The following is a 24,558-nucleotide window of genomic DNA, read 5'->3' as shown; positions in this document are numbered from 1 at the left end:
AAAGTAGATATGTATCAATTTTATAGCTAAACTAAAATCGTCAAAAAAAATTTGCGTATAATATTTGAAAAACCAGTTATTCAACTATATATCACAATTTAAATTTTACATTTCCGACAAAAACTGTGGAAGTATACATGAAACAACTGAACTGATTTTGATAAATGAGGTGTCAATTTATTTGTCTTTGTAGCCCAGGTCACAAAAGCCACATTTTAACCGACTTTGAAAGGAGGAGATTAGGTACTTAAAGAAACAGTATTTTGCTTACTTATCAAGTAAATTATTATTTTTTTAATTATGGTTCCATTCGAAAATGTCGTTTTCATGTATTTTATGTAATGTTTATTCATTTAATAATCGATAATTAGAACTATTCTTTGCATAATATGAGCCCATTAAGGTAGAATTGTTGGCGCGCTTTAGTTTTTTTTCCACAACTTCCACAGTTTTTATCGGAAATGTAAAATTTTATCTGTGATGTATAGTTGAATAACTGTTTTTTTTAAATACTATACGCAACATTTTATTGACGATTTTAGTTTAGCTATAAAATTGATATACATCTACTTTTTCCATAAAAAGTGGTATTTATTTGTTTCTAGCTCTTAAACCGTACATTTTTTTTACAAACAATGTTTAGGTGAATCATACTAAAATTAATAACCTTTCATTACATGTAACACACATGTATGTGTGACTCATAGTATAGCTATAATTTACATTTTACGAAATTCGGCAGTGATTATTTGTATGACGTCATTATTCGTGACTGGGGGACAATAAAGATGGTCTCCCGGCAGTTTTAGGACCCAGGTCATATTGCTAATAACATACTAGAAGCTTACGCGGATTATCCTGAAAATGACCAATTTGGATTTTTTTAACTTTAATGCATTTGTATGGGCAAATATCTACATTTTGGCCCAATTTTGACTTAATTGATATCAACGTATGGCGTCAGACGTCGTCTTTAATTTTGTAGTACATTGCTTTAACGTCCGACTTTTGGTTTGGTTGTGAAACCCAAATAATTGAATATTTTTTTACATCATTTTGATTCTTTTGCAAATGGCTCTTAAATGGCTGAATATTTTGGTACACACTGTATAAATGAAATATAGCATATTTAACTGGCTTTCATTCAATACCCCACACAATTATGTGCCATGCATAGTTTTGGTACAATATGCAATATTCGCAACGAAACGGGAGTCATTTTGATGACGTCATTCCGCTGAAGTAGATGGCCGGCGCCGCTGTCTCCCGGCAGTTTTGGAGACCCAATGCCATGCCCAAGAACATACTAAAAGTTGGTAGCGGTTTCCAGCTCTGAACTATATTCCCATAAGGCATATGACTAATTAGTCCCATGGTATAATAATATACTCCGCCTGGTACTCTCTTCCCGTCTTTTCGTGGTCACGTGACTGACACAAGCCTACGTTATCATGCGACAACGCTGTATGATAATATACGACAGCGCTATATAAAGTGGCAATATTATTGTGACGTAGGCTTGTGTCACTCTGGGAAGGAAGAGAAGACCATGTTTTATTAGACTATGATCGTGCCCCTAATTTAGCGACCTCCTAGCCTAGTCGGTAGTGACCTTGCCTACGAAGCAGGAGGTCCCGGGCTCGAATCCTGGTAAGGGCATTTATTTCTGTGATCAACACAAATATTTGTTCCTGAGTTATGGATGTTTTTTATGTATATAAGTAAGTATTTGTATATATGTGTATATTATATATATCGTCGTCTAGTACCTACAACTTCTAGCCTTATTGAGCTTACTGTGAGACTATGCCGATTTGTGTAAAATTGTTCTATAACATTTATTTATTTATTTATCTAATAACTTTTGAAACTCTTCACTTTCAGTCCTGTCCTAACTTTTCCTATCCACACTTACCATAATGCGTTTGATCCGCCGCTTGCTCCCAGGCCTGCGCGAGCGAGTCTCCGATCAGCTGACCTTCTCCGCCATCTTGTCGTCTCACTGACAGTTCTCGCGGAAACAGCCGAGCGGCGATCGGGCGAGTTCGGTCACTGCGCGTGAGCACACGTACTCGCACATTGCGTTTCTACTGCTCTTAACCAGTTATAAACGTATTTCTGGACGATATGTTTCGATGTCGACGAATGAACTGTAACAAAGAAATGCTTGACTAAGTAAGGTTTGCTGTAAATTTACCTACCTACCGTAATTGTCAAACTTAAGTATTATGGCTATTATGGAACTCTAAAAGCTGTACTCTAGCATTTATACCGGGTGTAGCCTATAACATGAGCAAATAATTAAAACAGATTGTACTCCTCAAACGGTGCCACTTTTGTTCTACAACTTTTAAAAATTATGAAGTATATTGACTCTTTATTTTTCATACAAAATAAATATTATCTTCAATGGACGCCATCGCCACGCCATATCATTGTGATTGACGTTGCTTGTCACGCCTTAAACGTAACAAAATTCGCAATACATTGCGTCTTAGAATAAACTTTAGAGTGTACCTATTAAAAATCAGACCACAAGTTATTTTTTAAAGTCGCTGAACAAATGTTGGACAGTATGAGGAGCAGCCTACAGATTAATTTTGTGCTCATAATACATGCCACACCCGGTATAGGTACATGTGTCAAATAGACTGTTTATGTGATCTTCACGACAATTTTTTTAATTTGTTTAGTAACTAGGGTAGGATAGCGTAGTACCGGTAAGTAGTAGAATATGAATAAAGAGTGCGTTTGGCTGCCATATTTCTTGCCCATTAAATGTACACTCGCGACATTTCTAAGACGCAAAAAGTGAAAAAAAAAAAACGAGCCAGACTCACCCCCCGAGGGTTCCATACTTTTTACTATTTGTTGTTAAAGCGGCAACCGAAATCATCTATTAAAATTTCAACACATACAGCCTGGTGACAGATAGACAGACGGACAGTTGAGTTTTAGTAATAGGGTCCCGTTTTTACCCTAATAACAGCTCCTTAAGAATTCAGTGATTACATTCAGAAAGTAAAATTAAAGATTCCGAGAGGAAAAGTTCAAAGCACTTGAAAAGTTAGAGCTTTTTTCAATTAAACTTCGGACGAATTAACACTTAAGAAATTCTCGAATGGACTTTTAGCTATTGATTGGTATTTAATTTGAATCACACCTTACGTACTCTAACTTTCGCTTGCGTAACTAAATATGTGCCAGCGACACGCTGTCACAACAATTAATAATATTAATTATACTTACATTGACATACGATTTTAATTTAAGAAATGAATAATGCAGAACACGGGGAAAAGGTTGTAAACAGTAAGTTGTGTCAGGCGTGGCTCACTCCGCGATTTCGTCGCTTTGCTACAGGTAGGTAAAAGTACATCCGTTCGACCCCAATTTTGGGGTTTGCCATAAGCCGCGCGTGCCGCTGTCGCCACCTAGCGGCCATATCTGTGCTGATCGTAACAGACGCGTTTTGTTAGAGAGTGAGTCTTCTGTAAGTACCTAGTCCTATTATTTATTCTGTGGTTGTGTTGTAAGGCGGCAACAGAAATACATCATCTGTGAAAATTTCAACTGCCTAGCGATCACAGGTCATGAGATACAGCCTGGTGACAGACAGACAGACATAATGCCACTGTTAGCACTATATTACGAACAAAGGATAATTCCGTCATAGAGACTATTCCATCCACCAGCGTATGTTTCTTTGATTTTTAATCGTAGGAAAAAAAAAACCATTTACTTTTGAATGCTGAAACTAAAAGCAATCGCAGCTTTGTCGACGAAGTTATCAACGTTGTTCGAGAAAAACGCTAGTGGACGGAATAGTCCCTATGACGGAATTAGCCACATTGACCTTAATTAAATATATAATAAAATAAAAGTTTGCCTAAAACATTTTTATTTTCAGAAACCAATATTAGTTTCTAAGTAAAGGGCTCACTATTGTACTGAACCATTTAAATTGCTAACCCTGTACATGTACAGTCACCATCAGATATATCGGAGCGCCCAAGGTGTTCACAATATCTGAACACGCACTCTAACGCCTCGACAATAGAGCCGTGTTCAGATATTTGTGAGAACCTTGGCCGCTCCGATATATCTGATGGCGACTGTACCTATAGTATACAGGGTGATTCATGAGACGTGAGCAGGACTGATCCTGCACAGTCAGTAACTGATAATTGATCGATCACCGTCGTATTTAGATGAATCAACTACACATTTTCCTATTTTTTTACTTTTTGGTGAGGGCAAATTTAATTCTCTACTTAATCATAAAAACTGTCAAACTTGAGTGAGATACGAGTTTTCTAAAGTAACCAGACCGTGATGACATTCAATTGGACACAGAATATCGGTAGTTTAGCATTCTAATCTAGGGTGACCATGCATGTCGTAAATAAATTAATAACTTTTTTATTCAACACGACTAAAAAATTAACGTTAACCTCACTAATACTGATACGAAACAGTTGCTTATAATTTACGAAATGCGCAGTATTAGTCCTGCTCACGTCTCCTGAATCACCCTGTATATATGGTAGCTAATGTATAACCTTTTCCCTTATCATTTCATCACAGCCCAATAAGTGTCCCTATAATTGGGGTTCCGCGGGGCGTGACAGCCTATTACCGACTAGGGATGACAAATGATGTCTTTGACAGTTTCGGTACTATCAGGACTAGTACAGCCTTGACTTTGAAACTAGAAATCGTAATAGTTATTTGTTTTACAAGGGAGCAAAGTTGTTGTTTAACTACTCGTGCTAATATTGATACCCGAGCAAGCGAAAGATTTAAAAAAAAAATTGTAACACGAGCGCAGTGACTGAGTCGAAATGCAACTTTCTTATCAGTTTCTAAACAGTCAAGAGTGTCTTTACCAGCTGGTGTGGTAAAATATACTATTGACAATATTGTAACATATTCGTACCCATTTACTTTGTTATTTACTATTTAAATGTTGATTTTATTTACTTTTGAAAGATAGATTGCAATCAGATTTTTTTTGCAATATCTTTCGTCAGCGGGCGCCGCTTCGCTTCCTCCAGGGTATTATCGAAGTTAAGAAATTAAATTGAATTTTGGTATTTAAAAAATCGACTCACAACCTAAACATCTTGTTTTCTTAACTGCAGAGTTTCGTAAAACTGAGAACTTATATAGGTAGACTTAAAAGACGTGTTCTAAATAACGTTTAATATCTGTCCAATCTGTCCATATTTCAACGCCTTTTATTTATTTGGTGCAAACAAACATGTCAGGTCCGAAAGAGTATTAGTAAATACGCGAGGAAAAACAAGGGTTTTCCTCTAATCAATAATTAAATGCTGAGCCCGGATACAGTGGGTAGTGGTAACTCTCTATAACGTTATTGCTTCGTAAGAGACGTGAAAACCAATTTGCTGGAAACGATTTATTTTCAAGTTTTACTTTTCATAAAAGGCAATTTTATGATGGTGTAGTCAAAGTCAAGATGGTTTAGTAACATAACTTAGTAGCTAGTTACCAACGTTATCATAAGTCATACTTAAGTTTAAAGTGATATGAGTTCATTATAAGACTGGTTTTACTCTCTTGCATTAATTTTATCAGAACGCAATGCACAAAAAATAAGACTGATTTAAATTTAATTTAATTTAATCCGCTGAATGCAAGCGCTCAGTTTTAGAGGTCTTACTTCTAGAACTAACTACTAAGTAGTAGAAAACTTTATTTATCATTCATCAAGATAGGTATTCACCAGGTAACCGTGGTGCCAAACAAAAAGATTCGGACGATTTGAAAACCTCTTCCTTTTTAAAGCCGGCTAAAATGGACTTTTACGCTCTTGACTTTTGTCAGTTAGGTATATCGTATTTGCAAAATATTGACACTTTCACTCGTTCCTATTGATATTTTTTACTTTTACCCGATGTTGACTATGTCTAACAACACGTTTGTACCGCTGCTTTGGTGGTAGAGATAATAATTTCCCAAGGGGATACAAATATTTTTCCACGGAAAATTTTCCGCATTTAATTCCCGTGGACTTTGTAGGTCGTGAAAACTTGTATCGTGATGTAGGTTAGGTATATAAATAGCTACGCGTGCCGTGTACGTATTCGTCATTTATCAGGAAAAAAGTGAATACTTTTACTTTTAAAAACACCGAGGTATTATTGAAATCGGTTACAATTGCGTACACGAGCTAAGAATAGCTACATTTAAAGCAAGTAATCCGTGAACTCAATTCTTTTATAAAATAGATTATCACTGTGATATATTATACAAATGTAGTTTAGGTACAAATCGTTTACAAAATACCTACGCTTTTGCATAACGAGAAAACCATCTCAACGGAAAATCGGTAGGTAGTCCGACAAAATTAAGCCCGATTAAGCGATCGCTTCAAAAGAGATATTTTATTCATGTGAGACTCTGAAAGGACTTGGATCTGGGGACGCAAGTCGATCAATGGACGACTTTGCAAATTTCTCGTATGCAAATCGCTACGGCGTTATACTTCGGGGTAGCGTATACATTTCAACTAAGATTACTAGAATATTACATGTAACACTTATATTACGATGTGTCTGTAGACAACTTATTACAAATGCTTGACTCGATGCAATGAAACTAAGAAAGTACATACTCTCAATGTCGTTTTAAACATAAACGCTTCTAATACGCCCACAAAACGGTAATAATGTATAAAGATACATAAAAACAAGTAATAAACACGAGAATTTTACTGCCATTCATAATTTTGTGCAAACAGTAAACCGTATTTACCGTCGTATAATGGGCATTATTTATGTTATGACGCATTGTCACCGTCTTAATGAAGTAAAACCTTATATCATAATAATACATAGGTAGAAAAGGAGTTTCAATTGATGTGTAGAAGGGCGGCACCGTCGTCGAACCCAAGCTACCCGGCATTGGACTTTAAGCGGTTCTTTAATAAGCATGTCGTTTTAAAATGAGAGCCTAACTTTTGTATGGGAGCGACTTTTTAGCAGCGGGTTCGTATTAATCTTAATCCACAACACGTGTACCATCCATTTATGCATAGTATACTAAATCAACCGAGTAAGGTGGTAAACATCCCATGGGAATCAAAGCCAATATGCATAGGTAGGTAACTTTGCTAATACAAATATTACGCCTGATCAGCGATGTAATGTTTGACTTTAAACCTTCTGGGATCTCGCGTCGTACATATACAATTAGTTATACATAGATTATATGTACGACCACGTGTATTACATGGAGTTTGGATTCGGTATGTAGTGCTAGGGTTATAAAATAATAAATCTTCTTCTTCTTTATATTTAACAGCTGTGCTCTTGTCGGTGGAGCAATCTCCAACTCGTCCGGTCCTCTGCCAACTCCTTAACCTTCTGATATGACACGACCTGGACCTTTTCTTTTATTTGGTTAAAGTAATTGATTCTTGGTCTTCCTCTTCCTCTCTTTCCCTCTATTTTTCCTTCTATGATGTTCTTTAGGAACATGTCGTGTCGTAGCAGATGTCCAATTAGTACTCCTCTTCTATTTTCTATTGTCTTTATTATACCTATATCTTTTCTCGTTAATCCTATCCAGAACCCTATCATTTGATATTTTTTTCCGTCCAACTAATCCCTTCCATTCTCCGCCAACACCACATTTCAAAGTTTCAAATTTCAAATAATAAATACTTATTTATAATTTGTTTGAAATTCATCAATGTTTGAAATTTTGTGAACATCCCTGTTATCTGTAGCCCACGAATGGTAGCATCTGCAGCCTTTAAAAAAGCAGTGGTGAATTCTTTTGCAAAAAATGAGCCAATGACTGGTCAATGCCAATAATGTTTAGGCAGGTACACACACAGGTACATCCAATAGGATATAATGAGTATTCCTATTTTTTGTACAGGTTGGCCCAAAAATATGTACGTATTTTCGGGCCGCCCTGTATGTAAGATTTTCTGTCATTATTGAACTATTTCGATTATTCTACTTTGCTCATGTGTGCTACGCCTATTACCTCGTAGCGCGTAGCAGAGATTTTCCGCTTTGTAGCGAAAATCAGCAGCAATTCACCAAGAGCCCAATTCAGTTTTAACAACCTGTTACGGTTTTGAACTAGTTTTGTTACGACTTTGACTATCATCTTGGTGATTGCGTCATCTACGACAAAGTATCTTCAGTGAATCTTTTTAGATTTTTTTCTCTTATAAAAACCAAAGCTATTTCGTCAAAATGGCATGCAGTTTTATTAGTTGAGGTTATAGTTAACTTGATAGTGAAGCGACGATGAAAGAAAAGGCTACGCTAAAGATTGAAAGCCGTTTTTAAACGTCATATCTCCCTGTAGCAAGAGTCTAAATCTCTACTTTATGTGACTTAGAATAAGGTTGTATTTTAAAGTAGATAATACGAGATATACGTAGCTTTCGAAGTTATAGTGGGGATATTGAGTTGAGCGTCGTGAAAAATGATTAAGTGGGGATTTTTCAAGAACTTTAGTGACGGGAGGAAAAAAGAGAGATGATGTGAACCACTTCTTATTTTTACAGTAATATTAAATGATTGATTCTTTAACTATTTTAAAGCAAACAGAAATTTCATAAACCGAAAACGGTAGGAATGAAAACCGACCTCAAAAAAGAAGGACTTCAACCATATTAATTGCTAGCGTATGTAATAAGATTAATAAAGGTAATATTATATTCATCTTTAAAGCCAGATTTATTTTTTTGAGGTGAAGAATTGAAGATATTTTGCTATTTATGTGCTGTATAACCTACCTCTCTCAAACTACTCGTAATGCTAGTTATAATGCTATTTTGATACTGGCCGCGTAGCCAAGATGCCGATCGCTTACGCTCCGTAGCGATCGAAACGCAACTGTCACTGTCCCACTAATATGGAAGAGTGATAGAGAGACATAATGCTTTTCGTTATCGAAGCGATAGCGATTGTAACCTTGGCTAGGCCGGCTGATCTGTCAGTGTCAAAAGTGACTTTTCTTTAACCAAAAACATCACTTTTGACACTGACACATCAGTATCATATCGAAAACAGATCGAATAATTAAAACTGGGATTGGCCTGTTAGGAGAACATTGTTGAATATAAGCCTGAAATAAAACACCATTAATGGCTGACAAACAAAGCTATAACACTTGTACGATTTATCGACATGTGAAAGCAATTAATGCTTCGATGGTTTCCGAACTAGGTACGTCATAATAATAGTTATGTGGTACATATAAATGTTACTTAGTCACATAACATATCTTAAGCCAGTAACTCAACTGATGTTTGGAATTGGGTACCTATAGTAAATTGAAGGATAAGTGAGCTGTTGGTGGCTGAAAGGAAGATTCTCCGCAAAATCCTCAGCCCAACGTAGAGACCCGTTGGCATTTGGAGAATCCGCAGAAACGATTTGCTAAACCAAACGTCATTGGTGTGACAAAAAGGCGCAAAGGCGTCGGTGGTTCGGCCATCTTGAGCGAATGAGAGGCGATCGGACGATGAAGAGCGTTTAAGGGTCGGTAGACCTAGGTATCGATGGTCGGACGTGGTGGATGCTGATCCGCGCGAGCTCCGGGTTGAGAACTGGCGAGAAACGACACAGGACCGGGATCAGTGGCGAGCAGTCGTGTTGGAGGCCAAGACACAGATTAAGTCGCTGCGCCAAAGGAGTAGTAGTAGTAGTAAATTGAAGGATGTCATTTTTAAAATTTGTTTTTTAGTTTGGCGAAAGAACGGTTTTTTGTTGCGTTACCAGAGAGCCCAGCCAAGATGCGAATCGTTTGCGCCGTAGCGAACGAAACGGTAATCTCTCACTATCACTCTTCCATATTTGTGCAACAGAAATACATTAGAGTTTCGTTCGTTAACGCGCAAGCGATTGGCATCTTGGCTACGCCCCCTGTTCTAAATAGTGTAGGGTTCAGCGGGTTCCTTCAGAATAGCTGAAATACACCCATCACTCAACTATTGACACGTGGAACGAGGGATATAGCGGAGTACTAGAACTTTAAATTAAATGTAGTTGGGTTACTGTTACGAGTTTCGTATTAAACTTTCAATGAGCTCGTGTTTATCGTATTATTATTATAGTGTGAGATCACAATTTATGACCATATTTTTTTAGGGTTCCGTACCCAAAGGGTAAAGACGGGACCCTATTACTAAGACTCCGCTGCTAGCTAGACAGTTGAAATTTCCACAGATGATGTATTTCTGCTGCCGCTAATATAACAACAAATGCTAAAAAAGTACGGAACCCTCGGTGGGTGAGTCAGACTTGCACTTGTCCAGTTTTTATCTGTATAGGAACCTAGGTGCCAACACAACACACCAACAAACAGCATTTCAACCTAACAGCGTATACCGTTGACCGTTTTGTCGGGTCGGGGGTTAATAATTAATGAGGATAGTTTAGTGTCATTTCATAATGACTTAATGACATAATAATATAAAATGAGTATGAACCTATTTAATGATAATGACATAATTCGTAACGAAACAGTTGATAGAATTGTATACTTAATCACAGAGAGATTTAATATGTAGAATAGTATAATAATTATATGTATATTCACATGAAAATAATATCTACTAACAACACTTTTAGCACGTAAGGTTTATCCGTAAGTGCATGTATGTATAAAATAAACAAATAAACGAAATAAACATATTAATATATTCCAAACAAATAATAATAATTAGTGATCGGTTACAACGTTCTAATTTCATGGCAGTTTGGTTAGTTATAATATATTTTTATGCCTGACATGTAAAATTCTGTGACTTTTACCAATAAAATTCTGATTTTGATTCTGATTCTGGTCGAGTTAAAGTAAAGAAAAGTAACAACAACAATTTTGAAGGAGACGGTCAATTAAGGTTCATATGAAGGTTATTAACCTTAATTAATAATTTCAACTGGATTTTACTTTACAGATTCCTTTAACTCAACAACGCTGCCATAAAATTAAACCATGATTATCGATCACTAATAAAAATCAACTTGTTTTAGAACATAATACAAACGTTTAAATAGACATCTGAGACCCTATGACCTCCGCAATTTCCCACCATAAAACTACATATATATATACACACAAAAATAAACACTCATCAGGCTGTGCAATAACGTAGGTTTTCGAACAGTTATAGTTTTAGAAAAAACCACCTAATATGGAGTGTGGGAAGGCAACGCGGTTTCCCTAGAGATTGGGGTATCTTAATGGAATTAGCGAGAAATCTTATATGAGGCTGAAACTTTTACTACGAAACTTAGTAACTTATTTAATCTAGCTTGTTGGCTGTTCCGGACTATTACGAAGTAATTTGCAATTCAGCTAAAGTCTGTCTAACTCTGCACCGACTTGGTAGCTATAAAGTGTGGCAGCACCACTGTAACCGTCATGTTTCCATAAGAGCTTGACGTTAATGATGTCTCTTCCCTTGCCAAGTCAATGCAGAGTTAGGTTAGACGGTTTCTAGTCAATCTTAATCAAATATTAAGTTATATTTTATGGAGATTTAGACAACCGTCACCCAACTGTGGTTCAGTACTACACCTATGATTTTGCCTCTGAACCGAGATTCAAATAACAAATAACCATACGATACCATAGACCAAACTAGACTATAGCTAAGAAAATTATCAAACAAAGAAAAAACTACGTCACGGTTTCGGCCATTCTGATCGCGTGCCCCAAGCATTTATACTCTTTGTGTATACTACGTGAACACAAGAAACAATTAGGATTGTTCATTTTTTTTCAAATGTTCTATTTCGAAAACCATTTCGAGATATAAGGTTTTTAAACAGTTTCCGACATTTGCTGCGATATAATAATTGAGGATTGAAGATATTTCAACAAATATCCTTATGACTTTAGTTTGACCTTCTCCTGGGCTGAATGTAAAGTCATTGCATAATAAAAGTTATCGAACCATAGTAAATAAATCCGTCACTCACGTATTGTCAAAGATTGTCATAACAAAAATTTTCAGTTAAACCGCTGCGCTTGTTTGTTACAATTTGATTTATAATTAATACCTAAACAGTAGACTTCATTGCTTAATAATATATCAAAAACCTTGTTCCTATGTGTGGGAATGATTCACAAAAATAATAGTTCGAATCCACGAAGACTTACGACGTGAAAGATGGTGCCGTGAATTAAACTTGGAATACCTACCTACTTCACGTGTTACACACAGTATTGCTGTGAGAATCACGTCGATGTAAGTATAAAATTAATATTAATTTACTACAATTAAGTATTTAAAAGCTCACTTTATTGCAGGGTCGTGGTATCTATTTATTTTCTGTGGTAATGTAGCCAGAGTATCTAAAAGGCAAACCGTTAAACAGAGATGGTGCCTACTAGAAAGAAGGAATATATAAGAATACAGAGCCATACTCAAAATTCAGCCTGAAACTGCTTTAAAAAGATATAATTTCTAATTTCCAGGTACATGTTGCAGTTCAAGCTGCTGATATCATGGTGGACAAGACTTAATAAAGAGTTGTGAATAATAAAACATGTTTTTGTTTACCTACTTTTTTATTAATTTGGGAAATATGTTATATATGTTTCCAAAAAAATAGTAACTACATTAAATGTATGTTTATCATGTTCTACACGAGCATCTGACAATGATGGCTTCTTGTTGACCATCCAGAAGAGAAGTGTATGGTTTGTTATTTACTCTGTTCCCAGGCATTATTTACGGTCGTAAAGTATTACGACGATTAATAATTAATATGACGTTCGTTTCAATACAAAATGCTCAACTTTGTTCTGGGCCCAAGTGCAGTTACATATCTCACAGCTGTATCTAAATAGGAATCACGATGACCTGAAATAATAGGATATAATTAGCAAAATTGGCATGTTCTTAATATAGTAGTATAAGTATTATGTAGTACAATATCCAAACAATGGTGACAAGCCGGTAGAAAGCACCCACTGGGTGCTAAGCTACCTTTAGCAATGGACGCTTGTAACGATTTTATGAATCCAATCTTCTTACAAATCGAATCAGTTAAAATATATATGATGTAGGTAACTTACATTTGTATTTTTGCTCCCTTGATTTCAGCCAAGTTATGGTTGGAGTTGGATGCTATATGGATACATACTCCAATAAAACTAAGTTATATTATATAACTTAGGCAGATTTCTGGAATCAGCTTTCTCAAATTTATAGCGTAGGTATTTTGAAATTAATGATTCAAAATAAACGAGTTTTCCATTCCAGACGATTGTTATTTATAGAAACACGTGACACTGACATTGTCGACAGGTGACATTACAATCAATTGACAGTGACAACTATTTTTTTAATGCTTGTTGTTGCTTGTGCATTATCCTAATCAGCCGACGACATGTAATTTACGAGAAGTCGTATCTCATATTTTCAATAAATTATAAATATTCAACCGAGCCACGAATTACTAAATCATTCAAATTGGTATCTTAAATTAACCTATATTTTCAGAAAATAAAATAAAAATGGGGGTCTAAAAAAAATGAACAATCCCAATTGCCTGCCTTGATAAAAGCCTTTTGTTAACGATGTTACAGTCTCATTTCTCTTTCTCATCTAATTCATATATGTACTCGTATAATTGTATTAAAATGTTCGCCCCTGAAAGGATGCTATACTCAATACGGCCTCCTAAATACGACCCATGACTGTATTCATCTTTTACAATGTTTTATACCAAATAAGCTTGCCATACGCCCGATGGTAAGTGGCCACCACAGACTATGGATGCTAGGGACTCCGATGTAGCCACAAGCACGTTGCTAACCCTCTAAAAATACAAGACTTCACCGTGTTGACAAGTTAAAGGAAAAATACATACTTACCTACTCCAACAGCTAACAAATTGCATCTTTTGCATTTAAAGAAGTACTTTTCCAATATTCCAACGTTTCAAGTCTCCCGGACTCCCCATAATTATTAAAGTGCACCAATAATTGCATTATCAATCGCAGTTGACGCTGCAACGTTTCATATACCTAAATAGATCTCACAAAGTATGTATGAGAACTTGATAAAAAAAATTAATAAAAAATAACTACTTATTTACCGAGGCAGGAATCTTTATAAAATACGAATACCGCGTTACACCTCCATTTTCAGCATTCACTCCTATTACGTTTTTTTCAAAAAATACAATGTAATGCAAATTATAATTGTAGGTATCTGTAATAACGCACGATCAAACGTTCTCCGAAGTAATTGTACCCATTTCTCAGTTCTAAAGATAGAGTTCACTTGGAATGTCGAAGATGTTACGTTTCTAGCTTATAAAATATACAAGCCACCCTAGCGATCCCCGGAGATACGAAAGGGGCTAGACAGAAAGCCATTTGACATAGTTATATTTATCTCTAGTGCTTCTCTACGTGCATTTCCAATAATATTAAACGCCCACTTGCGCTCCTACTGCAAATCAACTACAGAACTTCTACATAATATATACTTTTCATATTCTTTCTTTCCCGTAAAAGTATAAAACTCTGTCCTTTAACATAACTTTGCCCACCGTTCAGTAAAGTAAGTCCCTATCTGTAACTACTTTTAAGTTATTTCGCTTTTACTAAACTGTGACGCGGTGGGCAAAGTTTTATACTTTTACGGTACTTTGTGTTCCTGTTTTTGGAATATTAAATATTTGAAAAGGACCTCAGGTACATTAACTATTTTTATGTCAAAAACCAATCCGAATATTCAAATCCGATGATAGACAAAACTAAAAAATGTATAGCTTTGCCGAAAAACTAGATTTTTTTCACGTTGGGAAAAACTAGATTTTTTTAATAAGTCGGTAGGAAACAAGCATACGGCCTTCCCTGACACAGTCACCGTAGCCTATAGACGCCTGCGACTTCGGGGGAGTTCTCCTTTTTTTAAGAACCTTAGAAGTATGAAGTCTCTCGAGAAAACCTCGACAGAGAGCTGATTCCACAGGCGGAGCTCAGCCATAAACAGTCTATTTGTTTGGCCTTCATATTTTATTCTGGTCCAGGACGATTCATAATCGTTGCAAATAGGTAAATGTTTAGAAGTGCATGCTTTAAAAATAAACTACTAAATATTGCGCGATGTAAATGTTTTAACATTTACATCGCGCAATATTTAGTAGTTTATTTTTATTCTACAGGTTAGTCTATGTAGTTAGTAGATATACATATGTTTACTCATAATTAACACCAGACCATGTTTACATCGTTCAGTTAATTTAGTTTTGAACCCCGAACCACGTAGGTACACATCGACGGACCAGCTCGAATAATTACCTATATTAATTACCAAATTACATTCTCATCAAAATTATAAATATGAACACCAGCAAGCGGCTGATAAATGAAATAGGTTGCTAATTTTGAAACTGACAATTTATTTACGAATATCGTACATAAAAAGTCTGTACGGATATGATGGTCGTACTTGTCTACGGGACAGCGTGATAAAATGGTGCCCGTCAATTTCTATCCCGCTGTGTTAAAAACTGACAGTTATTTTATCACGTGGATAAGGATGGATAAAGCCATCCATAATACGCCGGCTGTAGTCCAGCCTCCTTTTCCATATTCAGTGTAAAATATAAATTCCTGTCATTCTCACTATTTTTATTTACATACAGATTGCATTATTTGCATAGCTGCGAAAGCTGACTGAGTGTCCACTACCCCACAACAGCGCCTCTAAAACATCGACGTGACGAACAACACGGCAATCAAACTACATACTTTTATCGTAACGTGCACCGAAAGACTATGCATACATTATTATAATTACGCCTATTTTCTGGAAGGGTAGGCAGAGACCACGGATTTCTACTAGCTATTATCCTGACATACCTCTTTCGCTTCCTTCACTTTCATAACATTCCTCATACACGCTCGCCGGTTTAGGGTGCTCTTGACCTGGCCTTTCTTCAGGATTTCCCCGATCTGATCAGAGAAAGTCCACCGAGATCTACCCCTTCCAACTCGCACTTCTACTTCTTCCTCTGTCCTCTCCTCCGAAAGACAAATTTCTTACAAATTAGTTATAATTCACAAAAAAAAATACCAATAATATGGCATTAGATTATTGTAGAAAAGTCACCTCTCCGGCCCTGAAATCAGTTGAATGTACTCTTAAGGTTCCGTAGGTTCAGAGAGCAGAGTTTTCTAAAAAGCGTACGGTTATAAAATTACGGTTGCCAAATATTTAATTACTAATCTTGAGGATTTTCTCTAGCGACTTTAGAGATTCGAATCCTGATTTAATTTAATGAAACGGGACCCTATTACTAAGACTTCGCTGTCCGTCCGTCCGTCCGTCTGTCTGTCACCAGGCTGTATCTCACGAACCGTGATAGCGTGTATTTCTGTTGCCGCTATAACAACAAATACTAAAAACAGAATAAAATAAAGATTTAAGTGGGGCTCCCATACAGCAAACGTGATTTTTGACCAAAGTTAAGCAACGTCGGGCGTGGTCAGTACTTGGATGGGTGACCGTTTTCTTTTTGAATATTTTTTTGCTTTATGGTACGGAACCCTTCGTGCGCGAGTCCGACTCGCACTTGCCCGGTTTTTTTACTTTCGCTCGATAGAAAAAAAATCACGAAAATAGGTCTATAACGCACTTTAAAAATTTGTAACAATTTATCCACAAAGGCTAAAAATATGATTTTTTTTTTTTTTAATTATGAATGGGCTTACTCATGGCCACAGACTAGCCGAGGCGTAGACGTGGCCTACGATGGAGCGAGCTCGCCCAGAAGGTGCCTGGCCACGTAGCCAAGATGCCGATCGCTTACGCTCCGTAGCGATCGAAACGCAACTGTCACTGTCGCACTAATATGGAAGAGTGATAGAGAGACATATTGCTTTTCGTTGTCGAAGCGATAGCGATTGTAACCTTGGCTAGGCCGGCTGTTCACTCTTGATTTGAAGGTTGCCGGGTTATAAGAACACGGAAATATAGACGCCGGCAAGGAATTCCATTCCTTGGCTTGCTTGAAATTGAAATTGCTTGTAAAAATGCGCAATTTTAATTTTAAGGGAACTCAGCAATTATTCATGTCGCTCACGCTTACGCTCAGTGAGAGTGAGAGAAGAACACGAACCCACGAGGCTATAAGCGTACAGAATCAGTAACAGGACTAACAAGCAATGCCTAGACCGCAATTTTTAAGCTATTTACTCACCCTCATCTATGACACCACATACCCAGCTAGTGTTGTCATTATGTTGAATCTGCACTCCACCGAAATAACATAAGGCTATACCTAATACTACCAAACGCACACGAGCGTACAATGAACCACTTTATATTGGGTCCCAGGTTTAGAATAGTTCTTACAGATTGGGAGGTCAAATTTATATTGGATTTGTAAACAACTTGGCAAGAAAATCACCGACATTATCCGGAGAAATGGTCCAACCATTCCCGAAACGATTTGTAATGCTTTTGGACACGCGTCTTATGATACACACAATACAATATGGTACTTATCTGGTAGGTATGTCATATTAAATTTATGAAACGTCCCGATTTGCTATTATAGGCATACTGCCGAATTCGAACTTCAAGATATTTACAAGAGACGACACGTACTAGATCCATTCTAGATACGTTATAGTTTAGATATCAACTAGTTCTCTTTTGCAGCGCAATTCGGGCAACCAATGTCACTTTTACGTTAGATAGAGTAAGATATCTTTTAGATGTGAATTGGATCTCGAAGTCATATCCTGTGGAAATCGTTCAAAAGTATCTCCAGAATCGCGCAAATGTCAAATTTGACAGGTTAGATCTTAAACATATCGTTATCGTATCTTGATGATGTCTAAAAGATATCTAATAGATGTCTATTTCAAAATCCGAATCGAGCCCATAAGGATGTGAAAAAGCAATCCGCATCGAAGTAGATGTCTTTTTTGTGCTTGTACCAGATAAAAAAACGTATCGATCCATCCTGTTTTCAAGTCTTATCCAGATATAAAGTGTAAATTCAGCTAGTGATGTGAGCAGGTACAATCCTGTCCTCGATGCATAACTACGGATATATACGTAACAACCGCAATTTCGGGAATACATCAATTTGCACTCAAATAGTGTAAATAATTGACTCCAGCTCAATTCTGAACAAACTTTTTGCTACAATCTCGTATGCAAACAGGAGACAAAAAATATGTACTCCATTAGATGGAATAAATTATTTTTCATCACACTCGCTCAGTAAATGTGGAATTGCACGCAGGTTTAGCGGGAGCTATAGAAAAATCGTTCTCCCTAGGGAGTTATGAAGTTTCTAGTGCCATAATTGACAGCTTTTTGTCTTTATACTTAATTTTTGTATCGCAAGTGTGATGAAAAACATTGTGTGTAACTCGGGGCGTAATAATATTGCAAACGAGAGTAAGTTAAATCGAGACGGCTTGCCGGAGCGATTTAACTTACTCTCGTTTGCAATATATTACTTACGCCCCATGTTGCACAATGTACTATTATGCAGCAGGTAGTTAGAGAAAACATTGTAGGGTACAAACTATCGCAGCAAAACCAAATGTATGTAAAAATAGCTAACTGAAATACAAAGAGTAAGTGTAGGATACCTATAACACCTACTTCTTTAATAGGTACTCAGCTATGACGAACCATTAAAGCTTTCAGGCTTTAACCACTTATTCTATCATGGATCCAATTTCCAAACAAAGAGTAAAGCGGATCTAACCGTTTTAATCCTGAATCGGACTCTGGGCTTAAAAACTGGCGCCGAGGCCCGAGGCCCGAGGCCCAATCCGATTTACATGAGCCAGTTGGTACCCGTTCGAAGCTGTTCGACCGATCACTTTTACCGCCGGCGTCCGCTTTGTTTTTAGTGCTTTTACCCATTTAAACTGTAAAAATGCGGGCGTTGAAAACGAAAAACCTCGGGAATTTTATTCTTTCTGTAGAATTCAAGTGTTAGCTTTTAAAATATACGGGTAGTTGAAATACTCGCGATGTGCTGCCAATCCATTCTTTTAACAACTAGCGGCGCGATTCGGGAAATGAATTAGAGATTCACTAGATATGAAATAGTCAAGATATGTGACGTTCCACGGCAAAAGGTACCATTGCCCCGGCTGAATATTGGAGCGATGTTAATAGTAGCGTAAGCGCCAGCCGCCATAAGGTACCTTTTGCCGTGGAACGTCACATATCTTTACTATTTCATATCTATAGTTCGTTTTTTTTAGCATTAGAAAGAACTCCACAGAAGCAAGCGTGCAGTTTTTATCAGGCTCTTTAATTGTTAATAATTATTGAATTATCTAATGTAGCATGGTCAATACATATAATTTACTTCAAATTATTACCGCTAAAAGTGCCGGATTTAGAACCACAAGCTTACTTCTGCCAAGTTCTTTCTAATGCTAAAAAAAACGGACTATAGTGAATCTCTAATTAATTTCCCGAATCGCTCCGATTCACTAGATCTGAAATAGTAACTATATGTGGCGTTCCACGGCAAAAGGTACCTTATGACCGCAATAATATTGGAGCGGCGTTAATAATAGCGTAAGCGGCAACCACCATAGGTACCTTTTTCCGTGGAACGTCACATATCGTTACTATTTCATATCTAGTAAATGTCTAATCCATTTCCCGAATCGCGCCATAGATAAGTAAATTACATACGCAATATTCGTAAATATTGTGAGCGAACCCCACTAATATAATACCTTTAGATCAAATTTTACCTCTGGATGGAAATGAAATATCAGAATGGCAGACGAGTAGGTATCACTCTTAAAGAAATATAATTATAGTTCTTGTGCTTGGGTCTACCGCAAAAATCGACATATCGTTATATGTCTCTAGCGCTCGAATATACAAGAGTGATAGAGAGGCAGATAACGAAATTTCGATATTTGTAGGAGACCCTCAGGCACCTCTGAGCCGTGCCTGAAGCTGCGACTAGGTTGAATAAACTATAAACTTGAAATTGCATGTGTTTGAGCAATAATAAAACGTAAGTACGTGTACGTACATATAATAGAGCTACATATTTCATACATAGTTAATAGATAGGTAATAAAATTCTGAACATCAAATTACGACATAGCGTCTGGGATACGGTTTCAAAGTGATTGAATATTGAGACGTTCAAAATGTACAATTTATCAAATAAATAAAGCCTGTGGCGTGGGTGGGTGTAAATTACCTATCGTCTAGCGTCCCACGTTTCTAATACGTAATACTAGTAGTACCAGTTGCCTTCAATTAAATTTAAATAATTTTTAATTAGATCAGAGTTGTTTTTGTTTTGTTTGTTTCGATTTTGGAACAAATTAAAATCAATTCCGTCGTGCAATAATACTAGTGTATCAAATTAGAATGCCAATTTTCTTTTATGGTGGACCGCTATAGTAAATAGTTTTTTAAGGGTTCCGTACCCAAAGGGTAAAAACGGGACCCTATTACTAAGACTCCGATGTCCCTCTGTCTGTCCGTCACCAGGCTGTATCTGATGAACCGTGATAGGCATTTACTTAAAATTTTCACAGATGATGCCTATAACAAAAAATGCTAAAAACAGAATATAATAAATATTTAGGTGGAGGCTCCCATAGGGGCTATTCATAAATTACGTCATTTCAAATTAGGGGGGGGGGCTGGACATCGCATGATCGTAGCATGACGTAAGAGGAAACGGAGTCATTCGAAGCATGATTTTTGGATGATGTTAGGGGTCAAAAATCGATGACGTAATTTATGGACAGCCCCATACAATAAATGTGTTTTTTTTTGCCGTTTTCTGCGTAATGATATAGAACCCTTCTTGCGCAAGTCCGACTCGCACTTGATCAGTTTATATTTTTATTAATTTATTCGCTCATTTATGTAGTTCAAACCATCTTTATTTATTATCTTCAAACATTGGCAGAGATTTTAACGTCATATTGTTCAGAAGCTATAAAGTACCCAAACTCAACACTCCAAACTCTTTACTTTTCACTCCTATTATGTAGTCTTACCGAGCGAAGTAGGCGAGTCATCTCTACTCGACCAGAATAGAATGATCTCCATTTACTCATATTTGTTACGGATCGGAGGTCTAAGTTATACTGTCTGAGACTAACGTGAAGGGCTTGACAGCATAATTCTTGACTTCGTCAAAAGCAACTTGCAATCTGGCCGCCCCCGGCGTCTTAATATTAGACCAAGTTTGGACAAAAGCTGATGGGATAATGTTATTAAATATACTGAAAACATTAGCAAGATGAAGTAAATCTGTGATACGATGTACTACGATTGTATATTTTCTACAGAAATGTCGCTGTATTTTCAATATGATCAATACCTATCTATACAATGTGAACCGAGTTCAAATGTATTCAATAGAATTTGCCACCACACACACTTAGTCCGTATCCGTTTTTTAGGTACAGTCATGTGCAAAATGGGTCAATAGGGTATTTTCCTACTAGTCGAATCAGTTTCTTTTTTAGAAACTGTCAAAACGATTTGTTAATATGGAATCTAGACACGCGGCAGCGTGTCAAGCCAAGTTCAAGCAAAGGAACTGGCTAGCCAGCGCCGAGTCTAATATTACACGAACCACTTGGTGCCACTTTTGACCCTTCTATAACTCAAAACATCTTTGATGTAAACACATAAAACTACGTGTGTTTAATTATATCCATAAGGATATCTAGAAGCCCAAATTTCATGAAGCTAGCTCAAACGGTTATAAAGGTATGAAGGTCAAAAAGTCGTAAATTTTAAGACTGACTTATGACTTATAGTACCTAAACCTAACCTACTTCCAGATGACCTAGAAGGATGAAATTTGGAATCCAGCTTGGTTATTGTGTGTAACCGTAGGAAAAAATCTAAAAATAAAATAAAGTTAAAAAATAGGGGGGGTCCCCATACAAAAAAAACACTTTTTATTGGGACTGACATATAAGTACCTAAACCTAACCTACTTCCAGATGACCTAGAAGGATGAAATTTGGAATCCAGCTCGGTTATTGTGTGTAACCGTAGGAAAAAATCTAAAAATAAAATAAAGTTTAAAAATAGGGGGGGTCCCCATACAAAAAAACCATTTTTATTGGGACTGACATATAAGTACCTAAACCTAACCTACTTCCAGATGACCTAGAAGGATGAAATTTGGAATCCAGCTCGGTTATTGTGTGTAAGCGTAGGAAAAAATCTAAAAATAAAAAAAAAGTTTAAAAATAGGGGGGGTCCCCATACAAAAAAAATATTTTTTTATTGTAGCGTTGGAACCGTTACAAGCAGATATTTGAAACTACCCCAATATATGTATTATTATATTTGCTATATTAAAATAAAGTTTAGTCAAAAAATAAGTGGTGTCCCCATACAAAAAACTTGTAATACGCTTTAAACAACCGGCCAACGGTGTGTCGTCGGCGGCGCGCGGCACCACATAATTATACAAAGAACAGAAGTAAAAACCATACAGCGGAAACACAAGAAAAAACATTAAATCTCAATACCTGCCTAGTTTTCTTTACAAAAAGTATTGATATCCCACCAAAAACATAAATGTAAAAAAGGAGAGCCAAGTTCAATACAAAAATTATGCTTGGCTGTGGGGCTCGCCGCAAAAAGAAAGGAGATCTAAATGAGTGCCACTGCCAAGTTCTATGCAAAATCCAAATATGTATTTATAGGAACAAAATAACATTATAAACAAGTATTAAACTCTATTTCTTTGCTTTATTGGATACCTATAACAATTGTTGTTATTTAAAAAAATGTGAGATCTTAAAGTAGGTTAGATTTGGCTTGGCCAGGTTTTATCAGAATTACAATATATATAAAATGATTGATATAATGAAAACTGGCCAAGTCAAATCTAACCTACTTTAAGATCTCACATTTTTTTAAATAACAGCAATTGTTATAGGTATCCAATAAAGCAAAGAAATAGAGTTTAATACTTGTTTATAATGTTATTTTGTTCCTATAAATACATATTTGGATTTTGCATAGAACTTGGCAGTGGCACTCATTTAGATCTCCTTTCTTTTTGCGGCGAGCCCCACAGCCAAGCATAATTTTTGTATTGAACTTGGCTCTCCTTTTTTACATTTATGTTTTTGGTGGGATTTATATGAAACATTACATCGTGACGTCACAGTCAACTCGCCTACTATTTATACTTCTATCCGATTTATTAAATAGAACTTGTGTTTAAAAATAACTTCTATCTGTGTTTTTCTAATAATTATCTGGTGCTTTATTTCATGCATAGTGTAAAATAATTTATTTGAAATACAGTATAATACCCAATGGAACTTAGATACTCACTAAATTTGCAAGTGTTTCAAGGATTATTTTTTATTCTATTACATTACTATACCTATTCAAATGAAATAGAGACTCATCTATCTACTCCTTATTAGTAGGCAATAAATAAACAATACAATGGACACTTATTTTTAAGTGGTAGTTTCTAAATAATAGAAACATAATAGATCGTTAAAAATAATAATTTAACGTAAGTGCCCAGTCTTTAGCTTTATCCTAGCTGAGGCAACGAATGCGATGCGATAAAGCGACAGCGACAACAATCCAGCTGTAGGTATACCAGATACATTCTGAATAAATGCATCCTTATTCTTAATTCATATTAAAAAAAAAATCAACCCTTTTTTGAAAATCATAAAACATCTTACGAGTGGCCTGTGATATTGCGATTTTGTTTTTGCAATATCACAGGCCACTAATTTGACATCCATTGTTCAGCGAAATACGTGTCAACCTACAAGAAAAACCCCTTAGGCTGTGTGGAGACAATGCCTTGGTCTCATTAAAAAAAATGACTTTGCTTTTAACTTGGTTGCCATTCATGCTTAAAATGTTTCACTGTAATATTTTAAGGCTACCGTATTCCTAATATTACTTCGATACGCTATATCATACTCAACATAGGTAGTTATTTACTTAAAACTAATGGTTAAAATAATACTTCAATGAAACGTACCAAATTGAAGCGTAATCCTAAAACAAGTCTATGAAAACACTGGCTGAAAAATATTAAAAAACAAACGCGCAACCACAAAGGTTTAATTCAAATGTTTTTAATGTATATTTTTTTTTAATTTTGGCACGGGATCCGCGCGCGACGATCGCCGGGCGGTGCGGTACTGGCGAAATGGCGGGAAAGCAGACATGCGCTTTGGGAAATCGATGGGAACGAGCTGTCAGGCTTGTTTGAGTTCCCAGCCGTTGTTTAAGCTATCCCGTCTAACCTAATTTTATTATAAATAGCAAAAAATACCAGGAATATATATCTGCAGCATATGAAATAACTGTTAATGAATGGAGCGAAATGCATTAGTCAGGGTGCCTGCAGTGTTGACTGTTGATCAAAAGAAATAAAAGTGGAAAACAATGTTAGTACATAACAAAGCTGGACTAACTTTGAAAGATTAAACAAATTAATGGGTAATCGAACTACATAACGACGTGAAAGATGAGCAGAATAACTTTTAAAGCACTACAAG

At 36.3% G+C, this 24,558-nt stretch overlaps 1 protein-coding gene across 1 annotated transcript in view; it reads right to left on the bottom strand.

Annotated features, from left to right (window-relative positions):
• Positions 1-24,341, bottom strand: part of LOC134678858 (uncharacterized) — a 164,272-nt gene extending 139,931 nt beyond the window's left edge. Inside the window, exons 1-2 of the mRNA XM_063537578.1 lie at positions 24,036-24,341; positions 1,916-2,150 (exon numbers count right to left, since the gene is read on the bottom strand). Coding sequence (XP_063393648.1) covers positions 1,916-1,918 — 3 coding nt within the window. The 5' untranslated portion in view covers positions 1,919-2,150; positions 24,036-24,341. The remainder of the gene's footprint in view (positions 1-1,915; positions 2,151-24,035) is intronic.
• Between the last annotated feature and the right edge of the window lie 217 nt (positions 24,342-24,558).

This window comes from Cydia fagiglandana, chromosome 2 (genome assembly GCF_963556715.1).
Source record: "Cydia fagiglandana chromosome 2, ilCydFagi1.1, whole genome shotgun sequence".
Lineage (NCBI taxonomy): Eukaryota > Metazoa > Arthropoda > Insecta > Lepidoptera > Tortricidae > Cydia > Cydia fagiglandana.
Note: the sequence above shows the minus strand (reverse complement) of the source record. Positions and strands in the feature narration are given on the sequence as shown.